A 27943-nucleotide genomic window follows, 5' to 3' on the forward strand; every position below is an offset into this window, starting at 1 on the left:
TCAGTTCCATGCACCTATTCTTAATTCCAGTGGGACATGGGCAGGTGGGAGTTGGTGTGGTCCAGTAGCAAGAAACTCCATTATGAGAAGAGTCTACTCCTTAAGGGTAGACCTGAGAGCAGCTCCAGTGCCTAAAGGGGCTGCAGGAAACCTGGAGAGGGGCTTTGGACAAGGGCCTGTAGGGACAGGCCAAGGGGAATGGCTTTAACCTGCCAGAGGGGAGACTGAGATGAGCTCTTAGGCAGAAGCTCTTCCCTGTGAGGGTGCTGAGGCGCTGGCACAGGGTGCCCAGAGAAGCTGTGGCTGCCCCATCCCTGGCAGTGTTCAAGGCCAGGTTGGACACAGGGGCTTGGAGCAAGCTGCTCTAGTGGAAGGTGTCCCTGCCTGTGGCAGGGGTTGGAGCTGGATGAGGTTTAAGGTCCCTTCAATCCAAACCAGTCTTGGATTCTGTGATTCTGTGACTGGGACAATTTCTGGGGTCCATTTTTCTTCTCTGATTTTCCCTTTGGGAATCCAGCACAGGGGCAGGGCTGGAGGCCAGGGCAGGCAGGAGAGCACCAAGTCGGCTGCTCCCTTCTCCACTGCTCTGCCAGGCTCCTTCTTCCCTCTACCACACTCAGCCTCTACCTTTATGCCTCAGTCACCCTGGAGACTGTGGCAGGGTTCCTATCAGGACAGGTTCCACAGCCTTTGCCCACTCACTTCCCAACTCCCTTTTTGCCCTTTTCACTTATTTGTGATGCTTCTGTACTTCCTGCTGTGGGGGGTGTTAGGAAATGGAGCCCAGGGCCTTACAGAGAAGGGGATTGTTCAGTCTTTAGATGAGGTTAAGGGGAGGTCTTGCTGCTGCCTGCAGGAAGAGTGGAGAAGGTGGAGCTGGACAATTAGAGGTGCACAGGAATGGGACAAGAGGCAACAGGGACATGTGGGAATATGGCAGCTTCTGACTTGGTGTAAAGACATTTCTACACAGAGAGGCTGTGAGAGCTCAGAACCATCCTGCTCTGAGTGGAGCTGGCTGGGCTGCCCTTCCTACTTAGGAGTTCCTGTGCTTCTGTGAAGCATCTTGTCTGCTGTGAAGGGCAGGGTTCACTTGCCCACAGTGTAATCTATTTTAAGTACTCAGCTCTCCCAGGAGGGGAACAGCATCAGGAAATTGTTTGCTTAAATACACTCTTCCTCTTCTCCTTTCCTCTGTACCTGCACCACACGGTGTCATTATGTGGGCTCTGGCACTCACTGCAGCGCTGTGCTTGGGTCTATTTTGAGATGATGATGATGTGTTTGTTGTGTGCTGCTCCTTCAGCTCGGAGGCTCTGATGGAGGCCTGGCCTTTCCTTCCTGAGCCCTGCTTCCCACCAGGTCTGTGCATGGGCCAGTCTGAGGGTGATGCTGGGAGCTGGTTTTCACCGGTTGTGCTGAGGGTAACGCAGGGAGTAGAAGCAGAGCCACAGAACAGCCTCAGGACGTGGGGGCTGAAAGATGCCACCCAGCACTGCACCTGCAGTCCTGATCCAGCTCTGGGGCAACAGCACAAGAGGGACGTGGAGCTGTTGGAGCAAGGCCAGAGGAGGCCACGGAGATGCTGCGAGGGCTGGAGCAGCTCTGCTCTGGAGCCAGGCTGAGAGAGCTGGGCTGGGTCAGCCTGGAGAAGAGAAGGCTCCTGAAGGGGAGACCTTAGAGCAGCTGCAGTGCCTAAAGGGGCTGCAGGAAACCTGGAGGGGCTCTTTATGCAGTGTGTAACAGAGCTTCCCCTGCGTGCTGTGGGCACAAATGCGCTCTCTCGCCTCCTGAGCGGCTGGTTCATTCTCCTCCCTACCGCTCGGTGCTGTAGAGCACTGCCCGGCCCAACCCTGCTCACAAGAGCGCATCATTTCCTTGAGTGATTTCCACCAGGAAACTGTTTCTGCCCCACATCTCTTTATGATTTAACCTCGTTCACCCCACGCTGTGCCTGGCCGGGGTGTTCGTTACGGCCGAGCGCGAGGAAACAGCAGTCGTGTATCCCGTAACGGCTGGGTGCTCGGTGCATCGGTACCGTGGTCACAGAGCACGGGACGTGTCCGTGCTGCCCCCCCGGTGGGAGCGTGTGACGGGAGCAGGCCGAGTACCTGAATGATCAACATAAATCACCATCAACGAAGCAACCGCGGCTCTGGGTGTGAGCAGTTCATGCTGCTAACGGGCGGTTCAGGGCCGTCCCCTCGCGCTATCGCGACAGCTCGGTCGGTCGCGACACGTTCCCACCACCGCCAGCTCCCGCTAACGTCACGCTCCCCGTGACGCCGCTTCCTGGTTCCGCTTGGCCAACCGCACCTTCCCGCCGTGCTCTGCGCCGCTCTCCGCCCGCGACTACAACTCCCAGCATCCCCTGCGAGCCGCTCCCGCCTGCCGGCGCTGCGCGGCTGCCGCGGGGCACGCCGGGAGCTGTATGCGGGGGCGGAGGGGCGGGCTGAGGCGGGCGGGGTCGCGGAGCCCTGCGGGAGAGCGGCGGCGGCGGCCGGTTCGTGAGGGGGTTCGGAGGGAGGGGGGTGCGTACCGGGGCTCACGGCCGTGCTCGCAGTCCCCGCCTCACACAGCGGCCTCGGCGGCCCGGCCCGGCGCGGCACGGCGCAGCGCAGCCTAGCCCAGCCCAGCCCAGCCATGTCGGGGCTCCTGGGGAAGCTGTTCGGGACGGGCGCCGGCGGGAAGGGCGCCGGGAAAGGCCCGTCCCCGCAGGAGGCGATCCAGCGGCTCCGCGACACGGAGGAGATGCTCAGTAAGAAGCAGGAGTTCCTGGAGAAGAAGATCGAGCAGGAGCTGGCGGCCGCCCGCAAGCACGGCACCAAGAACAAGCGCGGTGAGCGGTGGGGCCCGTTCCCCGGCAGCGGCAGGGCCGGGCTCGGCTGCCCGGGCCGGGGGGGGGGGGGGCGGGCGGGCACAGGCCCCGCTGTGTGCCCGCAGCCCCCTTCAGTGCTTCCGCCTGGCCCCGCCCCGGCGCTGCCCGTCCGGAGCCTGGGGAAGGGAAGGGAAGGGCAGCCCTAGTCTGGGGGCGACTAACGCGGAGCCGCGTCACTCCTGCCCGGAACCGTGTCGTAAGGGTGCCTGGCTCCTCTGAGCGAGGTCCGGGTTCCGCTCCGTGGTGACTTGGTTCAGGAAGAGGCGAAGCGAGGCCGGGTGTTGCTGCTGTGTGCAGGAGCGGCGGGCAGCGCACCCGTGCGGGATCAGGCGTTGTTTTACTGTGTTGGTTTTGCTTCTAACAAGAAAAACTCCATACCAAAACTCTGCTGAATTTGAGGATTTGGTTAAATATGCTTTTATTGTCGTCAGGGAGCCTTAAAGCTGTATGTGGCTTGTAAATGGATATTAGAAACTGGTGTTTACTGGTGGAACCTGGTCTTCCGGGTTGGGGGGGGGAGGTCTAGCTATTCATATACAAGCTGTGCTTGATACACCTAAAGGGGCTACCAGAAACCTGGAGAGGGTCTTTGGACAAAGGGCCTGTATGAACAGGCCAAGAGGAATGGCTTTAACCTGCCAGAGGGGAGACTGAGACGTGCAGAAGCTCTTCCCTGTGAGGGTGCTGAGGCGCTGGCACAGCGTGCCCAGAGAAGCTGTGACTGCCCCATCCCTGGCAGTGTTCAAGGGCAGGTTGGACACAGGGGCTTGGAGCAAGCTGCTCTAGTGGAAGCTGTCCCTGCCCGTGGCAGGGGTTGGAACTGGATGAGCTTTAAGGTCCCTTCCAAAGTAAGCCAGTCTGTGGGCCTGTGTGCTAGTGGTCTGCCAGCCTGAAGACAAGAAGTGAGTTGTCATCTTGTGTATTTCAGTGCTTGGCTGAGCTTCTTCCTTTTTCTGCAGTGGTTGTTAAAAGTGGTGCCTTCAGGAAAGCAGAGTTTGCTTTGTGTCAGTGTTGCCCTCTCTGTGCTGGGTGACAGTAGGAGGTTCAGCTCTGGCTGTGTAGCTGTGGCTCCAGCTCTTGGCCAAGTAGCAGGGACTAATTTACAGTAATTACTGATAAGGTTCTGCTTCATATCTGTCCTTTGGTCAGTACTTTACGCCTCCTTTCACACTTCAGAGCAGTGTGTTACACCAGGGCTGCTGCTCGCGCTGTGTTTGAGCAATAGAGCACCCAAGAGTGTGGTTGGGTTTTGCAGCAGGGACTGTGGCAGAGGCCTCACTTCTGCTACCCCAGGTGTCTTCTGAAGGACTCAATAGAGCCTGACTTCAGGCTTGACCGAGTTAACTTCTAAATCACATTTATTGCAGCAGTTTTAATAAGTCTGAGTTTCTGGTGCAGTTTTGAACCTAAGAGGAGAACTGGGCTTAAAAGGAGAACTAAAATCCATCTCTTTCTATTTTTCCCCTTCTGCAGTTTCTGCATCTTCTGTCTTAACAGTGGTCCTGTTGAACTTCTAAACTTCTCTTTCTGCTGCTGGTTGTGGTCTTTGTCGTGCTCTGCTGTAATGTTATCTCTCACTGCCTTTCTGTGCATGCTGCCCTTCTGTGTGCTCTGGAGCACTTTGGGCAGTGGAAGGATCAAGTTTCTTTAGGGGTGGAGGAAGAAGCAAAACCTGCCCATTCACTGGCAGGATTCTGGGTCAGGCTAATTGAGGTCTGCAGAAGAACAGGATCCTGGTGAGTAATCAAGGAGCTGTGAAAGGAGAAGGGCTGGGGATGGGCTTCTGCTGTAAAACAAACCCTCTCTTTTTCTAGAGGACTCCTGAAACTAAGAGGCCACCTTTTGCTACTGGGCTGCTCTAAAGGCAGCTGATACCTGCTTGCTGGGGAGTGAGGTTCCCTCAGCACAGACTGAGGGGCTACTCATTTATCCCCGTCACCAGCTGAGCTCCAACACACTGCACTTTGAATATGCAATTGTTTGGGTTTTTCCATCTCTGGCTTCAGGCTGGTTTAAAATCCAGGAATTACTTAATTTTGGTGCAGAGTCACTTAAATCCATAAATAATTGAAGTGAAAGTAAAAATATGTTGGTTTATATATACGAGTCTGTCTTTTTAATGGAAACACTTTGATATAGTTGAAATGTTTTAGGTAAAACCAATCAAAAACAACTAACCAGAGATTAATTTTTAAGTTTTAAGCTTCAGGAATCCTTAAGCTTTGTTAGTTCTCTGAGACTTGAGCATTTTACTCCTTCTGTATATACCTGCTGTCCATAGGGAAGTGCACTGTGGGTGATGTCTGTGTAATGCTCAGCTGGCCAGAAGAACACAAGTGTCTGCAGCAGTGGGGCAGGGAGCTCCCCTGAAAGCTACCTGGAAAACCTGGAATGCTATGTCTGTTTTCTCAGAGGAAAGCTGCCTTCTGGCACACTTGGGGTGAGGAGAGGAAACGTTCCCTGCTCCACAGCACACTGTGGAATTGTTTGGGTGCCAAGTGAGCTGTGTCTCTGAAGGCTCATTGAGTAATTCCTGCTGCACTTCTGGAGTCTAAGGATCGCACAGAAATTTAAAGGCTTCTGGCAGGGTTTTATTAATAATGAACTTACTATATATGTATATTTTTCATAACCTGCATTTAGGATGTCCATGCTGTACAACCAGCCAACTCCTCATGAAACTGAAGTTAAAAGCTTAACTTTCTGGTGTAGATTTCCTCAGTCTGTGCTGTTTCCTGGCATGGGAGGCTTTCAGCATTTACTTACAAGTGCCTTTTTTCTGGGTCTTCCTGTTTTCTCCTGGCTGCACAGATGTGGCACTTCTGTGACCACTGTGGCTTCTGAGGGAGCTCAAGTCGTTTCAATCTTCTTTTGCTTTTTTCATTCACTCTGATGGCTCCTTCTCATTAGTCCACAATATGGAGTCAGGCTGAGAGAGCTGGGCTGCTTCAGCCTGGAGAAGAAAAGGCTCTGGGAGAAACCTTAGAGCAGCTCCAGTGCCTAAAGGGGCTGCAGGAAACGTGGAGAGGGGCTTGGGACAAGGGCCTGTAGGGACAGGCCAAGGGGAATGGCTTTAACCTTCCAGAGGGGAGACTGGGATGAGCTCTTAGGCAGAAGCTCTTCCCTGTGAGGGTGCTGAGGCGCTGGCCCAGGGTGCCCAGAGAAGCTGTGGCTGCCCCATCCCTGGCAGTGTTCAAGGCCAGGTTGGACACAGGGGCTTGGAGCAAGCTGCTCTGGTGGAAGGTGTCCGTGCCTGTAGCAGGGGGTTGGAACTGGATGAGCTTTAAGGTCCCTTCCAGGCCAAACCAGTCTGGCATTCTATGATAATATCAAAATAGCACCTGAGGCAGGAAGAGGTCAACAGCCTTCAAGTGTTACGTTGGTGTGAGGCCCCTCGGTTGCTTGTGCAGTGTGTTAGGGAGACCATGGTTGTGGCTTTAATGTGCACGGTGTTTTTTATTCATGGGATGAAAAACTTCTGAGAAGAAGGCTGATAGATCTCTTTAGAAGGGTTTCTTGAGAAGATGCAGGTTGATGTTCCCTGTTCTGGGGAGAACTGGGGTTATGTTGTGTTTTGGTTTGTGTTCTCGTGGAAATATTCAGTGTCCTTTTGAGAACAGCACACAGTTGGGTGTTTATCTTACTTTTTCTTCTTTTTTCCTCAAGAGGTTCCTCAGCACCTTTATCAGCAGCGCAGCATGGTGCAAACATCCCTCAGCCAGCGTCTCCTGGAGTTCAAATGTCTTGAAAATAGATGTTGCTTTAACAAAAGAAGTGGCAGCTCTGAGCTCAGTGGTTTGGGAGTGCTGTGCTGCTGCTGCAGCCTTTCATTCCGCTCCAGTTTGTCCATATGGAGGTGGCTCATTACACAGGCATACTTTTATCAGGCACTCAGACTTCACAAACCAAACCAAACTGCTGGATCTTGCCAAGGGTTATGAAGTTCTGGGGCTCAGTATTCGGTTTCAGCATACTCAAGCTGATCTTAATCACTACTGCTCCAGTTTTAGTCCTTTCCTTGTGGCTGTTGCTTCGTCACACAAAGCCGAGCTGCCAGGGGAGTACATGCGCATGTAAAGAAGCTACAGGTTAGTTCCTCGATCTCCGGCTACTTATAGAACCATACAGCACCGCAGCACTCTCAAAGGGAAGAACTTGTGCCTGTTCTGTTCTAATCTCCCCTCTGGCAGGATAAAGCCATTCCACCTTGTTCTGTCCCTACAGGCCCTTGTAAAAAGTCCCTCTCCATATGGGGGGGGCTCCTTCTCATTTTGAAATGACAATTCCAGAATCTGTTTCTGGTGGAAACCCAAAGCTCAAATTATGCTTTGATATTAAAATTACAGTAGGGAGAGGAGCCTGACACTGTCCTGTGGGGCCATTTTCATAAGTAGTTCATTCTAGACTTTAGATCGGGGTGAATCAATGCAGTTATGTTCCTGCCTGCCACTAGATTTTGCCTTTTGTCCACAGAGACCACAATGGGTGACAAGCTAATATCATGCCAACATGCAGTAAATACGCTCAGGCTTTAGCAGGAGGCTGACATTTCATGATCTCCTGTCAGCTGTGATTTTTGTTGGGCAGTGGGTCTAGTGCTCTGGTGTCTAAGTTTCTCTTTCATTGTAATTTAATAGAACATTTTTTTAGCTCTGATGACTGGGTACACAGAATGGATGCAAACCCACCCCTGTAGAATTCAGGCTGTTCCGGGAAAGAGAGCACTCCTATGCTCCACCCTGTATGAAATCAAACAAACCAGAGAGCTGGGTGTAGGCTGAAGCCAAAAGCCAGGATTTTGTGCCCACCCCCAGCTTACAGTAAATCACAGGGCTGCCACATGTAAGTCAGTTTGGCTGATTTGATGGAAAATGTACTGTTCACCACCCCCCTGCCTCTTTAATCTGTCACATCAGTCTGCTGCTCTGGTTTGCCTGTTGCTGTGTCTGGAACTGCCTCTTTCAGTAGCAGCTGAGTTAGTTAACTAGAAACTAACTAGTTAGTAACATGCTGCTGGTGCTTGGTAGTGTGGCTGTGGAACTAACACTGGCTCATGCTGAGTGATGTGGCTGCCACAAGCTGCCTTGTCCTGCCTGTTCCTCTTGTGCTGGTGTTAGCACTGGCGTGGGCAATGCATGAGGTGGATTACTTTGCTGATCCAGCCAAAACTGAACTCTTAAAAATAAAAGGTTGTTTTCTGCACTTAACCACATAAACGCTGGGGCTGGCAGGGGAGGGAGCCAGGAATGTGGCTGGAAGGATGAGGGCAGTTCTGCCTGCCCTGCTTGGTCAGCTTAGAGGCACTATTTGTGATAAAATGAATGTGATGTGAGTGTGATCTCCCAGGCAGGGGCCCAACTGTTCAGTAACCCCAGAAGCTCCTGCATGATGCTGTGGGCAGTTTTGTTCAGCAGTTTGAGTAGTTCAGAATATTGCACCAATCAGGAATTCAAGGAACAGAAAACTACAGCCTCAGGCCTGGCTACAGGTAGAGACTTGAATGACCAGAGTGGAAGGGCTTAGACATTAATGGATTGCTTCCAAAAATGCTTTTAAGGTCCTGCTTGATACTTGGTGAGAGAAGTGGTCTCTGTTTCCAGAGTCAAATACAGTGAACCTGGTTTTGTTTCCATGATGCTGATGCAGGGGAAGCAGGAGTCCTACAGCAAACATCATCCAGCCCTTCTTTTAGTACTTCATTCTGCTGTGCTCTAAGTCATAGTCTGATGTGAAATGCATTTTTGAGTTCCAGGTGCTTAAGCATAAAGCAGGGCTTCTGCAAGAGAACTGACAGCAGTGCTGGTCGAGTCCTTCATTCCCGCTGAGATGAATGAGTTGAGCATTAACCACCTCTCTTGGGAAAAGTGTGATAATCCCTCTGTTAAAATAGGTGTTTAAAAAGACAAAACTTGTAGTGTGTAGTTCTGCCCTACCTGTGTTTAACAAAGGGTTTTGGAGACTGCTGGAGTATAGAACAGGAATGGGGGGAGTCTCAAACACCTTTTAAAACAACTTTAAAAAGGGGCATAAATAAAACCAAAACTCCCTGTGTTTCTGGCAGATGTATCAGGAACTGAATTTGATGCCGTACATCCTTCCTCTGTCGCTGTTCTTGTATCACGCCCTATCAGAAGGGAAATCTGGCATGTTTGCAGCTGCCTACTTTGGTTTTATTACCTTTTTATCTCCAGATGTGCTCATGTTGGATTCTAGAATCAGTTTAAGCTCCAGGCCCAGATACTGAATCCTGCTGAAGGAGTGCTGGTTCAAAGCTGGAATTTGCAGGTGATGCATGTTGTTAACTTGCTGTAACCCCTTCAGGTTTGTGCAGAAAGCTGTTAGGTTGTTTCTCACCAACAGAATTAGTGCTGTGCAGTGTGTAGCTGGCCCAGGATGTTACTGTGCTTTGCACTTGTATCATTCAGGCCTGTCAGTTCCTTCCTGCTTGTTCTGACTGGATTTTGGGGGGAACCATGTGCTCATACTTGGGCTTCACCTGGGCTGAGCAGCAGGATTGCAGCTGGACCTGCTGGGATGTCAGGGGTGTCTGGATGCTGGGTGCTCGGGTACACTCCATGGTGCAGCCTGCCCTGCTGCTGGGCACACAGGTCACTGTAGGAAGGGTGCTGCATCAGGGCTTGGAATTCATAGTGGTCACTGCTCCTTACCTGACAAATCCTGGTGCTTCCAGGCCTGAAGTGATGGGGAAGGTCATGGCCATGCTTCACTGCTGAGCAGGGGATTAACCAAACACAGAAGGGAGGGATGGTGTCACACCAGGAGGAGCCTGCAGCCAGTGCTGTCCATGAAAAGGATTATTGGTTGTTTTGCAGTTGTTCTTGGGTTTGGCGTTCAGGAATGACCTGCACAGAAGGGTATCACCACCTCGGAGCTCTTGTAGTTAGTTGCCTGTTCTGCTGCACTGAGTGGACACGTTTGCAAGACTTGTGTTGCAGCTCTACATGTCCACAGGCCTCTGTGCCTGCTTTTCTGGTAGCCCCCTCCTGCCTGCAGAGATGCTCTGCATTGCTCATGTGTGCTTGTTCTTGCTGGAGGCAGCAACAGGCTGGGGGTGCTCTGTTGGCACTCAATGAGTCTGGCCGGGAAGAGACCACTGTGATGATTTTGGCAGCTTTTTGCTCTCCCCTGTGAAATCCCATCTGTTTTGGAAAAAAACAAAGTTGTTAACATTGCCCTGTGTGTTTTTTGAGGCAGTGTGTGCTGCTTGTTCCAGAGACTTTGCATGGGATGTGGTGTGAGCCGGGAGGACATGGCCTGACCTGCAGCCAGGAAGGCTCCAAAAGCGAGAGTGTGGAAGTGGGGTCTGGAGTAAAATCCTTTTGTTCACTCCCAGCACTTAGAACTAGGTGGTTCTTGCAAAACTATAAATTGAAGCAGCTTGCATTGTTTTCCATGAAGTTTGCAGCCAGTTGTCCAGCAAACTGGACACAAAGTACCTGAAACAAAAAGGATGCAGTTGAAGGGTTCTAAATAGGCCACATGTCAGATGTTGATAAACCTTTGCTTTCCCTCAGACAAGCCAAGGCCGCAGCACGTGATAAGGAGGTTAGTTCTGTAATCATCCCAGTGGAGTCTGAGCAGAAGCAGCATCACAGTTGCTGAAGATGTTGGCAGAGGGAGGCAGCTCTGCTTGCAAGGATGTGCTCAGATTGCAGGTGAGGAACCTTCCCTGTGGCCAGTACTGAGGGCAGTGAAATGGCCACAGTGAGCTCCTGCTGATGGGAGCACAGGAGAGCGCAAGTTGCCCTAGTGATGCTCGGTGCCTGGCTGTGGCAAAGGCAATAATAGTCCTGCCCATGATGTCCTTGCACTTGGAAGCCTGGTTGGAAAAGGTCTTCTGTGGCTTCCTCCAGGTTCACTGCTGGAACGAAGCCTTGCCAACAATCATTTTTATAGGGGCAAATATAAGAATAGGGTAATGATACAGATAGTGGTTATCTTGAAAGTCTTGTCCTGATTGGCAGCAAATGATGGAAGTTTGGGGTTGTCTAAATAGCCATCCCTTTGGTACACACTGGGACATGCATGCTGATTCTTGTGTGCAGCAAGTGAGGGCTGAGCTCAGAACAGGTTTTCATGACTGCTGCATTTCTCATTCTGAACTTCTTCACCTGCCTGTGCTCCTGCAGACCTTGGCCTCCCCCATTTCAGGGAGCCCGCTCAGCAAGTGCTATCAGTCTAACTCATGCTCCATCCTGGGCTGTGCTGCTGCACCTTGCAGATCAGATCTGGAGCCATAACCAGACAGTACCACCTTCCACTGCAGCTACTCTCCAGCCAGCAATTGCTTCCAAACAGAGTACAAGATGAACAGGGCTCTGTCCCTAGTCCCTCATCCAGTAGCTGTGATGTGTTGAGGTCAAGAATTGGTTTAGACACCAGGTAATCCAAGAGGCTTGGCACCGTGGCCACCACCCTGCAGGCACAAACCTCCTCAGGTGGCTGTGTAACTGCATCTTGAGCTCATTTGGTTACTGCCAGGTTCCTCTAAGCTTTCAAAGGCTTGCGGTATCTTTCACTGTAAAACATGACTTTCTGGAGTCCCTCTTTCATAACATCAGCTATGTTGGCTCTTCCACTAATGTGGTGCTGTGTTACGTGTTACCAAATATCCACATTGTATGTGCATTTCATGGCTTGGCAGGAGCTTATTCAGGTTTAAAGATGTCATGTTTACTTCCAGGTGACTGCACTGAGGTGACTCGGATGTAGTGGAACTGAAAAGAAGCACAAAGGCCAGGGTGACAGCAACATCAGCCAGTGGTATTCAGAAACTTGCAGGTGATTTTTGGTTAGTTACGAAAAAAAACAAGTTGCTATAAAGCAAACTTCATTGTGGGCTGGCTGCGAGCTGTGGACAGTCACTACAATCCCCCCTGAATAACATGTCTTGATGGCATCCCCATGGTGGGCTCAGCATGGGCAATGTCCTGGGAGGAAACCCAGTGGTAGAAAGTCTCTTCTGGGAAGTCCTTCCCTGGCAGCACCATTGGCTTCGGGAGCTGGGTGCTGCTGAAGGGATCAGGATTGCCACGAGGAAATGCAGTTCTGGCCTCAGGAGGTGCACTGCAGTGTGGCCAGTTATGTGTGTGGAGGGGGATTCAAGGAGTACAAGTGAATTTTTTGATTGAAATAAGTATGGTTTCTCTTATTCGCTTTAGAACTTCTGGGTTTCTGAAGGTTTGTGGTTTTGAGTTTTCCCCCTTTTTTGTTAGTTTTGGAATCTGAGCATATATAAAATAAGTTTTCATCTCTCCAAATAGCAGAACTTCACCAGATGAGATGTTAAGAGAAGTGCTAAATATTGTGACAGCCTCAACGTAATTCTTAGGCTTGGCAACACTCTAATAGCAATCGCCCAAAGCTGGAAAATGCCTGATGGATTTACCCAGGCAGCCATTGGCTTCATTCCCCAGGAACAAAAGGTCTCAAAATGGGTCACTAAGGATAAAATCTTCTGAGTTCTGTGACTTAATCGCAAAAATAGTATTAAGCATAAGGAATTTGGTTGGTTGGGAATTTCCCTGTGAGAAAAGAACAGTTTTATGCAATCCCAGCCTAGTTTGTTTTGGAAGGGACCTTAAAGCTCATCCAGTTCTAACCCCTGCCATGGGCAGGGACACCTTCCACTAGAGCAGCTTGCTCCAAGCCCCTGCGTCCAACCTGGCCTTGAACACTGCCAGGGATGGGGCAGCCACAGCTTCTCTGGGCACGCTGTGCCAGCACCTCAGCACCCTCCCAGGGAAGAGCTTCTGCCTAAGAGCTCATCTCGGTCTCCCCTCTGCCAGGTTAAAGCCCTTCCCCTTTGGCCTGTCATTATATTACTCTGTGTTTCAGGAACACCACTGTAGTCTTGGATTCTGACCTTTGGAAACACTTTCTGTGCTCCACATGAAAATGGCTGTGACTAGTTCATAATGAGGGAGCATGACAAGGAAGTGTGTTACACTTCCAGCCTTGCACGTCAGCCATGGCATGTGGGACAACATCAGCTGCTGGTGCAAAGGTCAAGCTGATGCTGCTCAGAGCACTGAGCAGTGCTGCAGTCACTGCAGGAGGTGGTGGTTACTGTTTGCTGTGGGTATTGCATGGATCAAAGCTGTGATTGCTGGTGTACTTTTTCCCGTTTACATTTTTATAGCTGTTTAGAACGGGAGTGCTGATGTTGTTTAATCTCTTGCACAATAGACTAAATGTTCTGGCACTGCTTTGCTCAAGAGGCAGTTGTAATCTTGTGTTTTAAGTACAGATAGGACAAAAATCTTCTTCTAAGAAGTTTGGTAAGATTAATGGGATTTATATCTACCTTTTTAGCTACTTGAAGTACTGGAGGACATTTTGTGAATTGCTTTAATTTGCCTTTTTGATTCCTAGGATTTTTTTTGAGACATTGTAGGCACTTTGCTAATTCTCAGTAGAATGAGAGATGGGAGTTGGTGCTTAAGATTGAGCTCCTCCACTGCAGGCAAGGCAGCCAGTGACTTCTTACACCTCCTGATGCCTCTTGTTTATCCCAGTTCAGGGGCAGTGAGGATGCTGGTTGTGATTAAATTTGCTGCTGAGGCATATGCCAGGAAGACAGAGTGGTATCTTCAGGAGCAGCAAGAATAATGATGCTGCTTTCTGTTGAGCACATTGCAGATGGATACACAGTGCAATGTGCCAGGCAACAGGAAGTTGAGCATCTCAATCATCTTTAGTGTCTGGGCTTTCTGCTGGTGACCCTTGCATCTGGGGAGCTCTTCTGCAGGTATCTTGCACTCTTTATTTTGGTGTGTCTGATGTTTGGTGTACATAATAATATGTGAGGCTGCTCTGGAACTCTTTCATCCCATACGAATACAGCTGGTGTCCTTCTGCAGTGCTGTCTCTGCTGCTGCCATTTCTTCTCTCGTTTGCCAGAGACAAGGTAAGAATTAGATGCAAGATAAAGTTATATTCCCCCTCAGTCAGAGTTAATAACCCATGTGTCTTCTTGTTGAGAAGCCTTTTACTTTAGAAATGAGTGTGATTTTCCAGCCCATATTTGCAGAGGCAGCAACCAGTGGGGTTAAACTCTGGGTTCATAAACACGTGGACCTTGGTACAGGTCTGGTTTTGAATCCAGTGAAACTCTTCAATTATATTTCCAGTTTTCCTCAGTGTTCTTTGAAGTAACTGGGCCTCCTGCTCCTCTCAAGTTGAGACATGTTTTTGCCAGCAAAATCTGGAGTTGCCAGGATGTAGAAGTCTTAAATTCTTCCTTGTTTGTATGTACAGATCTATGTTTCTACTAGTGATATTTAAGAGCATTAATTTCTACTAGTGATATTTTAAAGCATTAACCCAGTAGAATTGCTGTATGTGTAAATAGCCCATTAACATTGCTTGTCCTCAAGTGCAGAAGCAGTACTTATTTGTAGGAGGGCTGCTGATTTTTAACTAAATCACCCACATGTTCATAGTCAGTTTTTCCTCTCTGAATGCAGTACCATGTAGTAAAATTGTTTTTATTATCTTGCAGCTTCTTATCACAGTGGAGGTTTTTCTTATTTCACTTAAAGTGCTGTAAATATTGCAAGGAAAAGATGAAGATTTATAATGGCTCTGTTAATAATAATTATATACAGGTTGAAATACTTCAAAACCACCTAGAATCGTAGAGACTGGTTTGTGTTGGAAGGGACCTTAAAGCTCATACAGTTCCAGCCTCCTGCTATGAGCAGGGACACCTTCCACTAGAGCAGCTTGCTCCAAGCCCTGTGTCCAACCTGACCTTAAACATAGCAGGGATGGGGCAGCCACAGCTTCTCTGGGCACCCTGTGCCAGCGCCTCAGCACCCTCACAGGGAAGGGCTTCTTCCTTATATCTAACCTGAACTTCCCCTGTTTCAGTTCAAACCCATCACCCCTTGTCCTATCGCTACAGTCCCTGATGAGGAGTCCCTCTCTGGCATCCTTTTAGCCCACTTCATAGACTGGAAGCTGCTCTGAGGTCTCCACGCAGCTTCTCCTCTCCAGTCTGAACAGCCCCAGTGTTCTCAGGTTGTCTTGGTACGGGAGGTGCTCCAGCCCCTGGTCATCCTCATGGGCTCCTCTGGGCTTGCTGCAGCAGCTCCATGTCCTTCTTATGTTGAGGACACCAGAACTGCACACAATGCTGCAAGTACACTCATGAGAGCAGAGTAGAGGGGCAGGATCTCTTCCTTTGACCTGCTGTCACGCTGCTTTTGATACAGCCCAGGATACATGAAATGAAATTCTTACACATAGCATTTCTTGAGAACAAAGTGGAGTTATTTGGGTGAGCAGTCATGCTTTGCACACAGTGCTGAGGGAGGAGGAGAGCCTGGCTAAGTGACTCCACTGTTTTCACTTCTGAATGTGCACTACTCAAACCATAACACCAGTTCCTGCTTATCAGTCCTGTGGGAGGGCTGGGTGTGCCTCTGGTAGGCAGAATGATGAAACCCTTCTTGTTGTTCACCTGGACAAACAGGAAGTTTGAAACTGCTGGAATTTCTGAAGGGATCTATCACGGAAATGCAAATCAATAGGAAATTTTGAATAGTAATTTGGAGTTCATCAACTGAAGACTAAATAAATAAAACCCCCTCAATGTCAGACAAATACACCCTCACAAAACCCAACCCAGTTAACACAAACCCCCAAACAGAGGAAGAAATTGCTTTTTATGTGTTATAAAATATTGTGTGTTAAAAAGGCTGTTAAGTGGTCTTCAAATGTACTTTAATGTGTTCTTCCATTCAAGTTGTTCTATCAGTCAGTCCAAATCCAACTGCTTTTGACTTGGCTGCTGTTGTACTGGGCTGACTCCTCTCTGGGAGCTGATGTTTCCTTTGTGAGATTCTCTGTGTAAAAAGGACCTGCAGAGGTTAAAGTGTGGTGTCATTAACACTGAGCCATTTTCTATTGCTTTGCCAGTGGAAAAGGGGACATAAATTATTGAAATCCATTTGAAGTGGTCAAAGCTCTGTGCTGAAATCTTTATGAACAAAAATTGGCTCCAGCATCCCGGTCATAGCAGCTGATAATAGAGACAATGGTCATATCAAAATGTCACATGGAGAAGCTCATTTTGAGCCTGCTCACTGTCTCCTGATGGATGGCAGAAGTCACCCAGGTAGTTTTAAAGGTATTACCTTTAATTTAATTGTAATCACATCTATAACTGCTCTTCCCCAGTGAATACCTCATACCTTCTGCTGAAAACTTTACTAAAATTCAATAAAATATGACTGTTATCTGTTTGTTTGTTGGTTTTTTTTTAGGCTATTTTAAGTGCATGCAATTCATAATGCACATTGTACTTAGGAGCTAGACCACACGCTGGGCCTGTTAGTGATAAGGTACAGGTTGTAAAGGTGGTGTAAAATACTGAGTGGTTACTGGCAGGCTCTTGCTATCATCTTGGAAAACAAAACTGCCATGGGGTGAGCAGATCTTTCTGCTGTCATTGGGTCTGTGTTGGTTCATTAAGTGAAGGTTATCTTAAATGGTGAACTCCTTTTTAATAGGAAATTCGAAGTCTACCACCAGTTTTCTCTGCCCCAATCAGTTATCTAATCCCTGGCTGTTGAGCAGGTTAGGAGAGTAATTTGTCTGTTTGTTGTTGTAAAATGGTTCAGCAACTACTGCCTTCTCCTCATACTAATGGGTTTATAAGTAATAGGGATATAACATGTGGAGACCTTCTAACAGTCTTCCAGTTACCTTCTAACAGCGCCTAAAGGGGCTACAGGAAACCTGGAGAGGGACTTTAGACAAGGGCCTGTAGGTACAGGGCAAGGGGAATGGCTTTAACCTGCTGGAGGGGAGACTGAGATGAGCTCTTAGGCAGAAGCTCTTCCCTGGGAGGGTGCTGAGGTGCTGGCCCAGGGTGCCCAGAGAAGCTGTGGCTGCCCCATCCCTGGCAGTGTTCAAGGGCAGGTTGGACACAGGGGCTTGGAGCAAGCTGCTCTAGTGGAAGGTGTCCCTGCCCATGGCAGGGGTTGGAGCTGGATGAGCTTTAAGGTCCCTTCCAACACAAATCATTCCATGAAATTTCAAGAGTAAGTTAATCCCAACCCAAAGACAGGATGCTCTGGGAGGAGAAACTTGTGGTGTCACTGAGCGCCTTCTGTGGAGCATCCCTTCACACCAAGGGAAGGCTGCTTATGGGACAGTGAGTGCTGACTATCACCTCTCTGTACCTGTTCCTGGTGTGCAGGTTCCTCTGCACCTGAACTCTGGCTAGGCTGGAGAATAAAGGCTTTAAACTTAATATGCGGTCACAGGTCCTGCTGAAGCGGTTCCACAGCAGTTAAAGCTGGCTATTAAATGATGCTACCTACGTATGTAATTACTATCTTGGCAGCAGTGAAGGCATCATTAGGGGTGTGGAGCCCAAGGGTTGCCAATGCCACAGCTGCCTGATGTGACAGCAGCATTCATGAAGAGCAGAGATGGGCCGTGTTGCACTTGGACTTGAAAGGCACATCCATTTCTTGCATGTGTGTGATGCCAGAGGATGTGTTTGTAGCCTGTTGTCTCTGGTTCCGATTTATTTCAAATTCGGGAAACTTTTATTTTTTTGCAGAAAAAGAGCCAATGCCATTCCCATCTGGTGAAGTACTGAGAGCTTTGACTTCAATGAAAACTTAAAAAGGGTTTATTTCTCTTGTAGTACCTAAGATTTCAGTAGGGTTTATGCTGATGGTATAGACTCTTTGCAGGAAAAATGGTGCAGCTGCTCACTAGTTTCAGAAATCAGTGCTTAAATAGGAGATAAAGTAGCTGTAGATCAGAACAGAATCGCCTCCTTGGATCTACATCTCTGTCAGGTACCCCCATCCTGTAAGGTATGTAAAGTATGATGGCAACATGTGGAACAGCTGCAGGTCTGTTGTCTCTCCTAACACAGACTGGTGCTGGTCCTGCATTTCAAGCAGGATTCTGTGGCTCTTCCCCCTTGCCTATATCTGACTGGGAAATGGCCCCTGGCTCCCATTGATGCCTCCAGGTGGACTGTTACTGTAAAAATTCCTTGGGAGCTTTGAGCTGGGGGTATTGATGTGGTGCTTATCCAGAAAGAGCTGCAAATTGGGCAGTCAGGCCTCAGAGATGGAAAACTGACTTAACTGCAATGGTCTTAAACAAACATGAGGATGCTGCAAGGGCTGGAGCAGCTCTGCTCTGGAGCCAGGCTGAGAGAGCTGGGCTGGGTCAGCCTGGACAAGAGAAGGCTCCTGAAGGGGAGACCTGAGAGCAGCTCCAGTGCCTAAAGGGGCTGCAAGAAACGTGGAGAGGGGCCTTGGACAAGGGCCTGTAGGGACAGGCCAAGGGGAATGGCTTGAACCTGCCAGAGGGGAGACTGAGATGAGCTCTTAGGCAGAAGCTCTTCCCTGTGAGGGTGCTGAGGTGCTGGCCCAGGGTGCCCAGAGAAGCTGTGGCTGCCCCATCCCTGGCAGTGTTCAAGGGCAGGTTGGACACAGGGGCTTGGAGCAAGCTGCTCTAGTGGAAGGTGTCCGTGCCCGTGGCAGGGGTTGGAACTGGATGAGCTTTAAGGTCCCTTCCAACCCAAAGCAGGCTGGGATTCTCTGAATGTGAGTGTCCTAAATTAACTTGTTTTTTTGTTAACTTTTCAGCTTAATAAAACCTTCTAGTTATAAACAAGAACTTTACATTAAAAGCTGGTTAAGCTGCAAACCCAGCTGAAAATAAATTGCAGGAAGCTGTGATCATCTAATTTGAGGCCCTGAGTGCCTTATTCCACATTCCTCAGTGCTTTAAGCTGCAAAAAATGGCAATCCCTTGTGTAAGATTTTCCTCAGCGCAGAAGCTCATTTATCACTTTGATGTTAATCGACCTGTGCTAAATATTTATTCCAAACTGCCCAGACCCAGAAACTCTGTGCATTGCCCTGTGCATAGTGTTGTGGTTGTGGAGCAGTCCTTGCTGCGTTTAGGCTACTGCAATAGGTGTTTCATAGAGGAGGTTGAGCAGGGGCTGGGCAGGAGCAGTGCTGCAGCTTGCGCCCAGGTGGGAGAGCTGTGCTGTCTTCAGGGCTTGCAGTGGATCCCTGCTCTGCTGTGCAAGCTGGAGGGCTATGTACGGTGCTTGTAAAAGCAGGAGCCTTGATCTCTGTCTACAAATGATAAATGAATGAAGGAAAGGATTTCTAACACAGAGTGGAGGCTGGCAGTGCATTCTGGTACGCTTGAACTGGTGTGTGTGGGAAAGGGAGGGCATAGGGTCACAGTCCTGATACAAGCTCATCACAAGGTCTTTTACAATGATTCTTGCAGTGTTTGGTGTCCAGGCAGCTTGTTTTCAAAGTACATAAGCACGAACTGCAGCTAAACTGTAGCTGTTCTCAGAGAAAGCTGCAGTGGGGAGCTGTACATAAATTGTAGTTTACTTGGGCTTGTGTAATGGTTGTAAAATCTCTGGGTTTGCCAATAATTCTCCATGATGCACAAAATCCTCCATAAAGAATGTCTAATCGCTGACACTTAACCAGCATCTGTCACTACATAACCACAGCCCATTAACAGCTTTATCTTTGAGTAAGAAAACTTTATATATCCTTAATAAAGCCATTAGCACAGAATTAACCAGAACTAAATACACCAGCAGTGTGTTACTCAGCACTTTGTGAGCTGGCATAAAGCTGGAACATGTCAGATGATGTTTGTGTTGTGCTTGATTCCGCAGAGCAAATGCTGTCATGTGTTACACAGAACCCCAGGCCTGTTCCCGCTCCTGTCAGATGAGGCTGGATGTTGGACTGGACCCAAAGTACTGGGGAGATTCACTGGTTGTTGGAGTGAAAGGCAATGAAGGGGCTTATTTTGGGTCTTTGGGTTCTGCTGGAACAGTGGAGGTGACCTGTGCTCTGTGGTTTCAGTGGCTTCTGCTGAATTAACCTGAGTGACTCTGTCCTTGACAGCCTTGGCAGTGCTTCACAAAGTACTTCTTCATTCTCTCATCCATCAGTGTAATTCTAAAGTAAACCAATCCAGCATATTCACAGCTAGTTGTAGAACTGAAGATATGTGTAAGGTTCTGGATGCCAGGGTGTCATCTTGAAGGACTGTCAAGCTTCTCATGATGGCATCTGACAAAGTACAGAGTGGCTGCAGGACCAGTCTGCTTTTAGGAGAGGAGCTACTTCATGTGTATTATGGGACCATACTCATCATGCCACAAACTTATCCCCCTCAGAGCAGAGATGAGGGAAGCTGTCTGCTTCACTCCAGGAAATTTGCGAAGGTTTGAGATAACATCACTTAGAGATTGAAGGGTCCAAAGCCTTTATTTGCCACCATTCCTGGTGCATGTGACTGAGCTTTGGGAGGTCACAATGTGGATTTTCAGCAGAGCTGATCCTGTGTCATGTTAACTGTTTCCTGCTGGGAGTCTCACAGAGCTGTAGAGCACTGAGGGAATGAAGTGTGCATGTGGCTGAGTTCAGGAACTGGGAGCAGGGCTGGCAGGACAGAGCTTGTGTCCACGCTGAGGTTGTGAAGTACACAGGGCTTGAAGCAACCTGCTCTTGTGGAAGGTGTCTCTGCCTGTGGCAGGGGCTTGGAACTGGGTGAGCTTTAAGGTCCCTTCCAACCCAAAACATGCTGTGATTACGTGACCAAGACTGTCATGCAGTGGACAAGTCTGTTTATAACAAAAGGAGAAGTAGAAACACCATGAAGGGAAGCTGCACTTGGGTCTTACTCATTGTTACACTTGGTGTTGGTCTGTTAGTGCTCAGAGCTTGGTAGGTTTTGCACACACTGCAGCTCCTACCAAAGCTTTTAGCCACATACAGTGCAGATCAGATGCAGATGCAGTTTGTGTTCACTGACAGTATTTTGGGAACAGTGTGGTACCTGTTGCCTGTCCGGGTGTCTTGGGAAGAGCTCGCTGTTGCCTGTTGTCATCCATTGGGTGCATACCTGTCTGGGTGGGGTGGAGCTGAGCTTGGAGAAGTCTTAACCTGTGCAGCGAGTTGGACCAGTCCTCCTGCACTGGTGGATCCCTGCTGGGTGTAGAGTTCTGTGTTGGTGCTGTTGTGGGTGGGCTTCTATTGCAAGAGCTTGCGTTGTACAACTGCCTGTGAGCAGCAAATGGCTCAAACCAGGTTCAGTGGTGGCATCTCTCATCTCATGTCCGTCAGTAGCGACTGTTGTGTGGACAGGACCTTGGACTAATAGGGACCATGCACAAAGCTTGTTTTTATAGAAATTCTTCTAGATATGTACAAAATGTGCATTTCAAAGCATTAAGCAGCAAAGCTGAAGAAACACTTGGTTTGTATTTGAATGAGCTGCTCCTGTAGGAACCTGTTGCAGCTCTATAACCTCACCTGGCAGGAGCTGCACCACCAGCTGTGCCCTGATGCGTTGGAGTGATGGTGAACAAGGATGTTTTTAGGTGGCTCAGCTTGGCTATTGAACCTGCTGGGTTTTGTGGTGTAGCCTCTGGTTTGTGGTGTGTTATGAGTGATCCTTGAATAGTTTCTTGGCATGCTTCTTTGTGTGACAAGAGGTGGGCAGCAGGCATATGGCCACTTTGAACAGCTTTGTTGAAGCAGGTGAGCACAAGGGTTAGGCAGCTTAGTTTATCTAGGAAGAAGAGTGGACAGCAAGCAATAGGATGTGCAATGTACTCTGTGCTGAGTGGCATTTGGGACAAGATGTGAATGGCTTTTTGGACATAAATCTCACAAATCCTTCCCTTTTCTTTGTTGTTCAGCTGCTCTTCAGGCCCTGAAGCGTAAGAAGAGGTACGAGAAGCAGCTTGCACAGATAGATGGCACATTATCAACAATTGAATTTCAGAGGGAAGCCCTTGAGAATGCCAACACGAACACTGAAGTGCTTAAGAACATGGGTTTTGCTGCTAAAGCTATGAAAGCTGCTCATGACAACATGTAAGTTATTCCCTTCTGCATCTTTCCATACGACCTTTAGTTTGTCGTTTGTTTGAGCTGCTAAATGCCAAGTGTTTCATAAACCAAAGGTAGAGCTAGAGGAGCTAAATGTTCTTTTAAAATGCTCTAACTTAAGCTAAAATACTAGATATACTTTGATATTGAACAAAATATGCAAGTATCATGCTTTCTTAGTTTCCTACACTTTTGTACAGCACAAAGCTGCTGTGTTTGTCCAAAAGAGAGCTAGCACCAGTGTAGTCTAAAGCAGATGGGAGGGTGCACCAGTTACAGATCCATCTAGTAGCAGTGAGCATTTTAAACCTCAAGGGAAGACTTTAATGTCTTTCTGTGCAGTGGAGTTTGTGTTTGTAGCAGTAATTAAAGGTAAACTGCATTGTGGGAATCTTGTACTTGCTCCAAAAGCAAATTATAGATGTAATAATGCTGGATGAGGGAACAGTTTATTATTAATAATGGTAATGCAGAAGAAAACCTCTTCGTATGAAGGCTTTGTATATAAATGCTGTGAGCTAAGCTGCAAGGGCAAAGTAAAATACACATACACAGTTTTGTTGAGGTGGGGATAGCATTCAGACTTGCATGCAAAGTATATTTTGGGAAAGGACCTTATAAATATCACCATGGTGTGGTGTCTCTGCAGAACCCAAGAAATAAAGCCTGAAGCATCTCTTGGGAAAGTGTCTGATTCTATTGAACTCTTTCCTTTCTTTTCCAGGGATATTGATAAAGTAGATGAATTAATGCAGGACATCGCAGAACAGCAAGAGCTGGCAGATGAGATTTCAACTGCCATCTCGAAGCCAGTAGGATTTGGGGAAGAATTTGATGAGGTATGCTTGAAATTTACCTCTTGATATCATAGAATCATTTATGGTGGAAAAGAGCCTCAAGCTCATTGAGTCCAACTGTTAACCCAACACTGCCAAGGCCACTAAAGCATGTCCCTAAGCACCACTTCTCCATGTCTTTTACATACCTCTAGGGATGCTGACTCATATGAGGTCTTTCTTTTAAGATCTGCCTATTGCATGTGTCTAGGTGTAGTTCTAGGATGTAAGTTCTCTCCTAGAACCTGTTACTGGCTGTTCTTACAGTGCATACAGCAGCTGTGGCCCTGACTTTCTGCTGAGAATGCTCCGATTTGAGAATGAACTTAGATTTCTTGTTCCCTTCACTGCTTTCCTCACCTACTGAGAGCTCATGTACAGGAATTCAGGCTCCTCATCTCCTCACTTTGCTCTCATCCTGTGCATTTAAGCTATTCTCTTTAATAATATGACCATATAAACCTAGTTGCTAATAAATATGACTTAAAATTTCTTTGTTTTTTTCTTCTTTTTCCTCCTTTAAAACCCTAGGATGAACTCATGGCAGAACTAGAGGAACTAGAACAAGAAGAACTAGACAAAAACCTGCTGGAAATAAGTGGTCCCGAGACAGTACCACTACCAAATGTGCCCTCAATATCAATACCATCAAAGCCAGGTATGGATGGAGCTTTACCAGAAACATCTTGGATTGTTTCAAAGTATGTTTATTGCAACTGCCAGCTCCTCAGACATGAGAGATGTAACTGCAGGCAATGCAGAGATGTTGCTTCATGAATCACGAATATATCTAGTGCTGTTTCTCCTTGGGGGTAACCTGCCTTTCAGGACCATGCAAATGAATATCCATCACAGGAACAGTTATTATCTCTTCTAGCACTACCAGTTTATCCACAGCGTGGGTGATGCTCAGGGTAGAGTGGAGATGTGTTAAAAGGAAGCCTTCTGCCAGTAGCTACTGGCCCAACAGGGAGGTAATCTTGACAGACATCCTAAAGCAGAAAAAAAGGGAGTGGAGAGTAAATGAGCTCTTGGAATTAGTCCCAGGCTGGTGCAGATTCCCACACTGAGCCATGCTTCCTGGCTGCAGCTTTGGTTTTCAACTTGATCACAGCTTTTGGTTGGAACTAAGCTCAGAGTCCCCTTTGGGGATGGCTGTTGGTGCCTCTGATGTTTGAATATACTCAAGCCAGACAGTACCAAACTTTGGTCATCCCAGTCTTAGAGCACATGTATCTCGGAAATCTTAATTACTGTGATGATTTTACATGGGGAATGGGCAGGAAATGTTCATATTTACACAGGCAGTTCAAAGCTGCTGTTAAATGTGAACTACTCTTCTATGCACTAGAATACCTCATGAAATATCCCTGAGCTGGAATACCTCTGGCATGCGTTAATGGATATGACACTTTAGTAGCCTATTTTGCTGAATCTGCCTTAGTGTGTGATGAATAAGTTGTTTTCCTAATGTGTTTGCCTAAATAAAAAAAGCCCAAAACAATAGTGGTTGAAGGTAGTCCTAGTTGGTCAGTGTGTCTGTAATTACCTTGCTCCCCTTGCAGGCTTAAAAGGACTTGGGCGACATCAGACACTGCCAAACAGCAAGGTTCTACTTTAGGTGGCATGCTGTGAAGTTTGCTCCTTGTGCCTTTATAGTTCTTCTCTTATGACAGAATTGATTTAGTGTTTTCCTCATTGTGTCTTGGTTGGCAGCATTGCTGACAAGTGATGATGAGAGGGGATTAGGTTCTATCAACATAGCTTAAATCTGAGGCTTCATCTAGCTTCAGATCCAAAAGCAGAAGAAATAGATGAAATAAACATGTGCCTTTTCATTTGATTTCCTAGCTGGTTAAATGGTTTTTGTTCTCTAAAGAGTCTTTGGATATGGACATTAAACCATACCGATTTGAACCCAGGTACACCCAAATACATAATATTCTTGCATTATATTAGGTAGAGGTGGCTATGCACTAGTAAGAGGCTTTGTAATTGTGCACATATTTAACTGTACAGCATAAGAGTTATGTAGACAGAGCACTTTCTAAAAAAAATAATACAAATTATGAGTGTTTTTGTAGTAAAAATGATGAGTATAAAACTCAGTGTTTTATAGGTTATATGTTAAGCTGCTTTTGGATGGAAATTAGAATTCCATTACTGTATTTAAAGGGCATCCTACTTAAATAAAACTGCTCCAAGGCTGGCGTTTGGGAAACTCTGGGGTTCTAGGATGGTGCTGGGTGAGGATTTGGTGTGGCTTTGGTTTTGTTTTTGTAACCTAAATTGTTTGTCACTTAAAATTGACTTAATAGACACCAGGATTAAAGGTTTACTTTTGGCCATCATAAGTCAGGCTTTCAAAGCGGCTGCTTCACCTAACAAGGCATTGGAAAGGAGTAATGTGCCTTCTGCAGTGGAGCTGCCTCTATTACCTCCTTTTCAGTCGCTGAATGGAAAATGCTCGTGAGCTTTCCTGCTTTTCCAGCTCTCAGGAGCTGTCTGGATTTTGACTTAATCGGTCTGAATGAGAAACTTTCAGCTGTTGCCTGTCAGCTGAGTTGATGTCAGAAGGAATTGAGGGAAAAGCTGGTTTTGTTTACGGGAGACTGGAAGAGCTTAGTATAGCAAACCAAATTCCAAACTTGGACAAATGATAGGTCTGGAGTTTGCCTTAAAGCTGACTCAGTTCTCTCTTACACAGATGCTTCATCGGGAGTGACACAAACCATTTTGAGTAGGAATTGTTTGACCCTTTTTTTCCCTTTGAAGCAAAACCATTGCAGCTATTTCTGGGTTAAAACCTTTTTGCTCAGTTAATGGTTTGATGTCCAAAGACCGAATTTGTCCCATTATGACAGATAGCAGCATTTGCTCCCCTGGAAAGATGAGAAGTGATAGCAAAGCAGTGCTGCTCAACATTCCCATCCAACCTGCTAGAGGAGAGCAGTAGCACATACCCATAGTTAGCTCTTCAGCCCCTTGAGGAGCTTGAACTGTCATGGGACTTGGAGGTCTCCCAGTTCTGTACCTGGTTAGACCAAATCACAGTAGAATCATAGAATCCCAGACTGGTTTGGGTTGGAAAGGACCTTAAGCTCATCCAGTTCCAACCCCGTGCCATGGGCAGGGACACCTCACACTAGACCATGTCACCCAAGGCTCTGTCCAACCTGGCCTTGAACACTGCCAGGGATGGGGCATTCACCACTTCTCTTGGGCACCCTGTGCCAGCGCCTCAGCACCTTCACAGGGAAAAACTTCTTCCTTATATCCAACCTGAACTTCCCCTGTTTCAGTTTGAACCCATCACCCCTTGTCCTATCACTGCAATCCCTGATGAAGAGTTTCATTTGTTGCCCTTTGAAGACTTCATGATGGAATAAGGAATTAAGTTTTTATGGGGGAAATGTTGTAAAGTGGGATGAGTTCCTGTAAGAAACTGTCCCCCTGAGAGGGGCTCAGAAGCTGAAGGCCTGGGGTCTGCTGAAGGCTGATAGAAACCAACAGACACCACTGGTCACATGTTACCCGTCATGCAGTCTGTGTTCCTGCACGCAAGCTGATGGTTTTCCACTTGAAGTGGTAACATCAGGAAGTTCAGCCCATGCTGGTTTCTCCAGAAGGCACCTTTTACTTCAGTTCGTGTGTGGTTTTTATCCTCTGCTGGCATTTGGTGCTTCATGGATTGGTTTGGTCAGTGGCACGGAGGCTTCCCTTCTGCAAAGAATCACGTTCTGCCAAGATTCTCACTCATTGGTTTCCTTTTCATGTTTTGCAGCCAAGAAGAAAGAGGAAGAGGAGGATGATGACATGAAAGAGCTGGAAGCTTGGGCTGGAACTATGTAACCACAGCAGTAACCGGCTGGCAAAAGACTTTGATTACCTATTCTGGGTGCAAATGTGTTGTGTTGAGGAGAAAGCATAAGCAAAATGTCTTTATCTTTAATTTTAACCCGAAGCAGTGGGAGCTGCATTGCTGTTTTCTGCGTAGCATGGTCTGCACAAAGGAAAGAGAGGGGAGCAGAGGGAATTGCCTGCAGTTTAGACGGTTGAATTGCTGTAAAAAGGTCTTTGCAAAATCAAAACGTTCAGCTTTTGGACTGTGCTGCTGCCACTGCTGGATCTTCATCTGCAAACTTTGGGCCATATTGAATTGAAGTCAGCTGAAAAAAGAACACTCTGTCATTTTAAGTCAGTTTAAGTGTGTCTAGAAGTCTCGTAAGGCATTTCCAAACCAGGACAAGTCGTAAGCCACCATCGGCTTCTTATTGTGTTTAGGCGCAAGAATGCTTTAGGTTTTTAGTTCTTTGCAAGTTCTATTTATATCCCTTGACTGATTTGTGGCCAGCCTTGTGTTTGTCACTGCAGCAACCTAGTCACTACTCCCATTTCAATTGGTCAGGAGGCTTTGCAATTGGCAGATGCTATCTTGGAAGTAGGGAAGGTTTCAGTTTCAGTTGTACATTTTTCTACCTAGCACTACAATGTCGATTGCTTTTTTGTGATAATTCATAACCCATTCAGGTACATGCACACAATTATTTTAATTAAGAAACTACTATGGATTGCACTGTATTAAATATCTCGATTAATTTTCACCTAGGGCTGTTGGTGTCAGTTCTTTTGTGGTGTTTAATCTGGCCATAACTTACCTGCAGTTTGGCCTCTTTCTACATGAGTAACATACGGTGTTTAAAGCTAGTTGGGTGTATGTACTACACTTGCAGAAAACAACAGCTGAGCAACACTGCCAGAGGGCTGCTTCAACTGGTTTATTGTAATGACACTGTGGTCCCTCATGTCCAAATGCCCACGCTAAGGAGAAGTCAAAGCTGGATTAATAGTGGAAGCAACAGGTTTAGGATAGAGCTGGGAGCCTCAGCTCTATGTTTTTTGTCATAGTAATGGTATCCGTTGTGCACTGTTCTAACAAATGTATTTTAAAGCACTGGTATTACAGGAGTTCTGGGTGAGCATCTCAAGTGCAGTGAAGTGTTGTAATGGAAGTATTCAGGTGTATCTGGGAGAGGAAAAGAAATCCCATAAGCACCGTTAATGCTTTTAAAGTCACTGCTGTAGCAGCTCAGAAACTGTAAGTGAGGGAGCATCAGCTGGCAGCCCAGCTGTGCCTGCGCTGTGCTTTCCTGCCTGCTCAGTTAGCCAACTGCTTTAACTAAAGGCAGAGCCTGTTCTGCACAGCAAGGGGCTGGTGCAGTGATGAGTGTGTGTTGTGATTCCCCTTTACTTTTAGCCAGGCAGCTGGAACAACCTTATTC

The 27943-nt window shown here is 47.6% G+C and overlaps 1 protein-coding gene across 1 annotated transcript; it reads left to right on the forward strand.

Annotated features, from left to right (window-relative positions):
• Window positions 1-2618: 2618 nt before the first annotated feature.
• CHMP4B (charged multivesicular body protein 4B) lies at window positions 2619-27265 on the forward strand. The gene is made up of 5 exons (XM_062604112.1): window positions 2619-2839; window positions 21633-21810; window positions 22550-22664; window positions 23193-23319; window positions 26446-27265. Exons 1-5 carry the CDS (start codon window positions 2644-2646, stop codon window positions 26511-26513), a joined length of 684 nt encoding a protein of 227 aa, XP_062460096.1. The 5' UTR covers window positions 2619-2643; the 3' UTR covers window positions 26514-27265.
• Window positions 27266-27943: the final 678 nt, after the last annotated feature.

Source organism: Pezoporus occidentalis, unplaced genomic scaffold (genome assembly GCF_034315485.1).
Source record: "Pezoporus occidentalis ecotype Australia unplaced genomic scaffold, CSIRO_AGI_Poc_V1 ctg83, whole genome shotgun sequence".
Taxonomy (NCBI): Eukaryota; Metazoa; Chordata; class Aves; order Psittaciformes; family Psittacidae; genus Pezoporus; species Pezoporus occidentalis.

Coding starts and splice junctions, on each gene's coding strand:
- CHMP4B (XM_062604112.1), top strand. CDS start 2,644: ATGTCGGGGCTCCTGGGGAAGCTGTTCGGGACGGGCGCCGGCGGGAAG. Junction 2,840..21,632: donor CGGCACCAAGAACAAGCGCG/GTGAGCGGTGGG, acceptor TTTGTTGTTCAG/CTGCTCTTCAGGCCCTGAAG. Junction 23,320..26,445: donor ATCAATACCATCAAAGCCAG/GTATGGATGGAG, acceptor CATGTTTTGCAG/CCAAGAAGAAAGAGGAAGAG.